General features: G+C 46.0%; 1 protein-coding gene across 1 annotated transcript in view; it reads right to left on the bottom strand.

Moving 5' to 3' along the window:
* Positions 1-338: 338 nt before the first annotated feature.
* b3gat2 (beta-1,3-glucuronyltransferase 2 (glucuronosyltransferase S)) overlaps positions 339-6,088 on the bottom strand; it is a gene marked incomplete at both ends in the record, with an annotated part of 47,512 nt that continues 41,762 nt past the window's right edge. The window contains 1 exon segment of the mRNA XM_083650581.1: positions 339-425. Within this exon segment, the coding sequence (XP_083506707.1) occupies positions 339-425 (87 nt within the window).

The raw sequence follows: 6,088 nt of genomic DNA, 5'->3' as shown, positions 1-6,088 counted from the left end.
TGATATATTAATGCTAAAAAAAATTATACACATCTTAAACACATCTTAAATTCACCAACTTCAGATTTGTTTTAGGGTTTTTTTTTACACCAGCAAGCCTTGGACAGGGGAAATGAAGAGAGAAGTCAAAATCATCCCAGTTTGTAAAAGCAACACATTCAGCGGCGTCCGGTCCTCACAAAGCAAGTTTCACACACGGCCCCAAAGTCCTGGACTCATGTGACTGCTGCTCGCGGTCCATTGAGTTCTCCAAATAATTATCCAAGTAATGTCTGGATATCTTCGGGAGTTCAATGCATGTCTTAGAATGGCTCGAGAGAGGCTCGTGGTTCCGTTCCTCAGACCTCGATGAACACACTGTCCTTCCGATGCTTGGGCTCGTTCCCGAGGTGCGGCTTCTCCGTGCGAGTGTGCCAAACCAGCACCTGGAGGGGGAGAGGAAGAGAGGGAGGGAAAGCATGAGAGAATGTGCTGATGTTGGAAATCTGGGGTTCTAAAAAAGAATGAGCTGAGATGAGCACAAGTGGACAGCAGGGTTTGACCGATACGGGTTTTGGAAGACCGATACAGATGTTACTCATTTACTGTAGTTTGGCAGTACTGATAGAGATGTTAGTCATTTAGTTTGGCAGCACTGATAGAGATGTTACTCATTTAGTTTGGCAGTACTGATAGAGATGTTACTCATTTAGTTTGGCAGCACTGATAGAGATGTTACTCATTTAGTTTGGCAGTACTGATAGAGATGTTTGTCATTTAATTTAGTTTGGCAGTACTGATAGAGATGTTACTGATTTAGTTTGGCAGTACTGATAGAGATGTTACTAATTTAGTTTGGCAGTACTGATAGAGATGTTTGTCATTTAATTTAGTTTGGCAGTACTGATAGAGATGTTACTAATTTAGTTTGGCAGTACTGATAGAGATGTCACTCATTTAGTTTGGCAGTACTGATAGAGATGTTACTAATTTAGTTTGGCAGTACTGATAGAGATGTTTGTCATTTAATTTAGTTTGGCAGTACTGATAGAGATGTTACTAATTTAGTTTGGCAGTACTGATAGAGATGTCACTCATTTAGTTTGGCAGTACTGATAGAGATGTCACTCATTTAGTTTGGCAGTACTGATAGAGATGTTATTCATTTAGTTTGGCAGTACTGATAGAGTTGTTATTCATTTAGTTTGGCAGTACTGATAGAGATGTCACTCAGTTTGGCAGTACTGATAGAGATGTTATTCATTTAGTTTGGCAGTACTGATAGAGATGTTACTCATTTAGTTTGGCAGTACTGATAGAGATGTCACTCATTTAGTTTGACAGTACTGATAGATATGTCACTCATTTTGGCAGTACTGATAGAGATGTTATTCATTTAGTTTGGCAGTACTGATAGAGATGTTACTCATTTAGTTTGGCAGTACTGATAGAGATGTCACTCATTTAGTTTGGCAGTACTGATAGAGATGTTTGTCATTTAATTTAGTTTGGCAGTACTGATAGAGATGTCACTCATTTAGTTTGGCAGTACTGATAGAGATGTTATTCATTTAGTTTGGCAGTACTGATAGAGATGTTATTCATTTAGTTTGGCAGTACTGATAGAGATGTTATTCATTTAGTTTGGCAGTACTGATAGAGATGTTACTCATTTAGTTTGACAGTACTGTTGCAGAGGTAAAAGTGGGTCTTTTGTTATTTATTAAATGGTTAAATGCCCCTGGCAGCAGTACTGCAAAACTAAATGAATAACATCTGTATTTTTGGATTAAAAATGTCGATGCGTCATATTTTGTGCTCCAGAATTGTATTCTTGTCAGGTTGGAAACAGCATTTTAGCCCATCATGAGACACTAAAACGCCATTGAAATCCATGCTAACAACATTCTTTCAGGTGGGCTTCATTCCGTGAAGATAATCTGATTCTCTAAATGTCAGACAAAATGCCTTGCTGTGTTCTTAAGCCTTGGGAGCTGCTTTCTAAACAAAATGCATTGCTGTGTTGTTAAGCCTTGGGAGCTGCTTTCCAATGGGCATTTCAACCCTTTCACATTCCTGTTGAATGCAGCTTGCCACTCTGGAGGAAGAGATTTCACAAGAAATCGTCTGGCCGCTCCCAAAATGGATCAAATCAAATGCAAGAAGCAATTTCACAGCAATATATTGGTGAGAAAATACTGCAATGATAATATGAGAGAGGAGGGGGGGGGCAGAATTAATCACATTCAGGTGGCTTTTATTAAGTCAGAATGGTTTTTATAGAGCCTATAACGGATGAGTGGATTTTTCTAATTCAGTTGTGTGATGGTTTTGTGTTCAAGGCAATGCACACGCACACACACACACACGCACGCACGCACACACACACACGCGCACGCACACACACACACACACGCACGCGCACACACACGCACGCATGCACACACACACACACACGCACAGACATGATTTATTGTTGGCTGTGAACCGCCTTTGTTGCCGGGCTTCTTCAGGTGGAACGTGTCACTTCCTGCACACTGTGCTGCTAATTGGGTCGCTTTGCATATCTAACGAGACTAATGTAGCAGCTACTAAAGCGGCACAGCAGAGGGGTGTGTGTGTGTGTGTGTGTGTGCGTGTGTGTGTGTGCGTTTGTGTGTGCCCTCCCCGTTCCTCTGGACATCCAATCCTCTCCTCCACCTCCTGCCTCCTGACTTTCTCCCAGTTTGCTCTCTGTTTGCCTCATTCATCACGTTCACTTTTTTCTCTGTTGCACTTGCTCTGGTTTTCTTTTTGCCTCTCGCTCTCCCTCCCTCCCCGAGGCAACTCGCAGACAAAAAGCTTGACCAGGTTCGAGCTGGAGCTTTGTTTTTTAGGGATAAGGGGAGGACAGCGCCGTTTCTCCCCAATCAGAAGGAGGCATTTGTGGGGTGCACAGTGGGGGATTTAGGGGGGTAGCAGAAGTTTCCAGGCATTTCATTCAACAAAGTAGAAAAGCAAATGTTTCTAATTCCCATAAAAACAATTATGGAAACAGAAATAAATTAGCAGATACAACAAGGAAGTGCACGCGAGTAAACCAGGCAGCAGCAATGGCAGGAGACTGGTGGACGGGCAACGAGCAAGACGCTGCTGTGAGCAGATTCAAATGAGTAGAAGTGATGTGCGTGGCAGTCTGTGACACGATATGACCTTCTCTTCCCCTCAGTCTGTGGCAATCTGTGTCACGATATGACTTTCTCTTCCCCTCAGTCTGTGGCAATCTGTGTCACGATATGACCTTCTCTTCCCCTCAGTCTGTGGCAGTCTGTGTCACGATATGACCTTCTCTCCCCCTCAGTCTGTGGCAATCTATGTCACGATATGACCTTCTCTTCCCCTCAGTCTGTGGCAATCTATGTCACGATATGACCTTCTCTTCCCCTCAGTCTGTGGCAATCTATGTCACGATATGACCTTCTCTTCCCCTCAGTCTGTGGCAATCTGTGTCACGATATGACCTTCTCTCCCCCTCAGTCTGTGGCAATCTGTGTCACGATATGACCTTCTCTTCCCCTCAGTCTGTGGCAATCTATGTCACGATATGACCTTCTCTTCCCCTCAGTCTGTGGCAATCTGTGTCATGATATGACCTTCTCATCTATGTCACGATATGACCTTCTCTTCCCCTCAGTCTGTGGCAGTCTGTGTCACGATATGGCCTTCTCTTCCCCTCAGTCTGTGGCAGTCTGTGTCACGATATGGCCTTCTCTTCCCCTCAGTCTGTGGCAGTCTGTGTCACGATATGACCTTCTCTTCCCCTCAGTCTGTGGCAGTCTGTGTCACGATATGACCTTCTCTTCCCCTCAGTCGGTGGGAGTCTGTGTCACGATATGGCCTTCTCTTCCCCTCAGTCTGTGGCAGTCTGTGTCACGATATGACCTTCTCTTCCCCTCAGTCTGTGGCAGTCTGTGTCACGATATGACCTTCTCTTCCCCTCAGTCTGTGGCAGTCTGTGTCACGACATGACCTTCTCTTCCCCTCAGTCTGTGGCAGTCTGTGTCACGATATGACCTTCTCTTCCCCTCAGTCTGTGGCAGTCTGTGTCATGATATGACCTTCTCTCCCCCTCAGTCTGTGGCAATCTGTGTCACGATATGACCTTCTCTCCCCCTCAGTCTGTGGCAATCTGTGTCACGATATGACCTTCTCTTCCCCTCAGTCTGTGGCAGTCTGTGTCACGATATGACCTTCTTTTCCCCTCAGTCTGTGGCAGTCTGTGTCACGATATGACCTTCTCTTCCCCTCAGTCTTGGAGGTCTGTGTTTGTTTGTTTGTTTGTTTTTTGGGGGGGCTGGGGTTGTCTCCATCTTTGGTGCTGAGGTTTTTCTGCACTGCTCTTCACCTGTCAATCAAACTGTGTTCAGTACTGTGATGTATTTCCCGTCGATGTGGTTTGAGAGCGTTGCGGGTGGAACGGTGGCCATATTTTCGTCTCTCTCATTGTAGGCTACTTGGCGTCCTGGTTGGTGCGTTGGCAGCAGTACGAACATTTTGGTTTGCCAGTGCTGGAGGAAAGGCCGGCGAACATGCCAGCACACTTCCCCCTCTCTCTACCCCCCCTCTCTTAATTGTCCACCCCGGCTTAGTCCATCCATCCATCTATCCCGTTTTCTCTGCGTGAGTCCTCGCTCTCCCCCGTGGCCCCGCCTCCTCCCCTCCCCTCGCTCTCCCCCGCCTCCTCCCCTCCCCTCGCTCTCCCCCGCCTCCTCCCCTCCCTTCGTTCCCGACTATCATCCGTCTCCATCTGCTTCCGCACCCCCCCCTCCATCCTTTCTTGTTCTGTCACTGCTGTCTGTCGTCATTACTCTCCTGCTCTAACTACATTACGCCGTCTGTCAGTCGCTCCCCAGATACTGACCCTGCTGTCGGATCGGCCTTTCTGCCCAGATACTGACCCTGCTGTCGGATCGGCCTTTCTGCCCGCGCCGGCATCAAGGTCGGGACTCAGGGGGTCTGCGGTTCGACGAGTCCACTGAGCCCCCGGAAGAGACGACGAGGTCCGGGCAAGGGGGCGCTGTGACCTAGATTTGCATTATATTTTGCATTTGTAACATACAGGAGTGTTATTGAAAACGTGACTGGTAAAATAAAATAAAAAATCTGGAGACCAGATCTAGCGGAAACCCAGTATAAAATGTATATCAGAATCAGAATCACTTTTATTGCCACAGTACGCAAATTACATAGGAGGAATTTGTCTTAGTGTCTGTATGCAGCGTAGCGGTCACATCAATATACAGAGATAAGAAGTAGGAAGATAACTAAAGACAATCACAAAGTTGCAAGTGCAATCAAATCGAGTAAATATATACAATATGTACATGAGTGGTGAAGTGTTCTGTGGATGATAAATATGAATTTACGTTGGATTTACATGAGATTTACAGAGTGAGTTAAATAGACGTTAAATAGGCAGTGGATTTACATTAATTTACAGTCGGAGTTAAATAAGAGTTTACATTGAATGTACATGAAATGTACAGGCTAAGTTAAATAGGCATGAAATGTGCAGGGAATTTACATGAATTTACAGTCCCAGTTAAACAGGTATTAAATTAGATATGAGTTCCAGTTTTATGGGGGGGAGTTCAGTTGAGTTTAGGAGGAGGTAGTGAGTTTGTGTGTGTGTGTGGGGGGGGGGGGCGTTGTTGGTGAGGTGCTTGGCGGAAGGGGTTTCCGGGCCTTGTTGGTGAGGCTGATGGCGGTTGGGAAGAAGCTGGTCTTGTGGCGGGTGGTTCTGGTCTTGGCAGACCTCAGTCTCTTGCCGTGGGGGAGTGTCTTAAAGAGTTTGTGGGCAGGGTGGGAGGGGTCAGCCATGATTTTGCGAGACCGCTTCAGTGTCCTGGCTGCATGCAGGTCCCTGTTGTTGTTTCACAGCGGCTGAGGAATTTGAGATCGCGGAAACGAAATCCATAAATGCTCAGAGCTGGTCGATCTGACCACGTGAGACTAGGTCGGAGCCAATGGCAGAGCTTGTTTTTGTTTTTTTTACCGTTGAGTGAGTGACCCAACAGAGCGGGGCAAACGGCCACTGCACTAGATGTGTGGCATCCATCTCTCGGCACAA

The sequence above is a fragment of the Poromitra crassiceps genome (assembly GCF_964638095.1).
Source record: "Poromitra crassiceps genome assembly, chromosome: 14".
In the NCBI taxonomy this organism is placed as follows: Eukaryota; Metazoa; Chordata; class Actinopteri; order Beryciformes; family Melamphaidae; genus Poromitra; species Poromitra crassiceps.
This window is presented reverse-complemented; position numbering and strand designations above follow the sequence as displayed.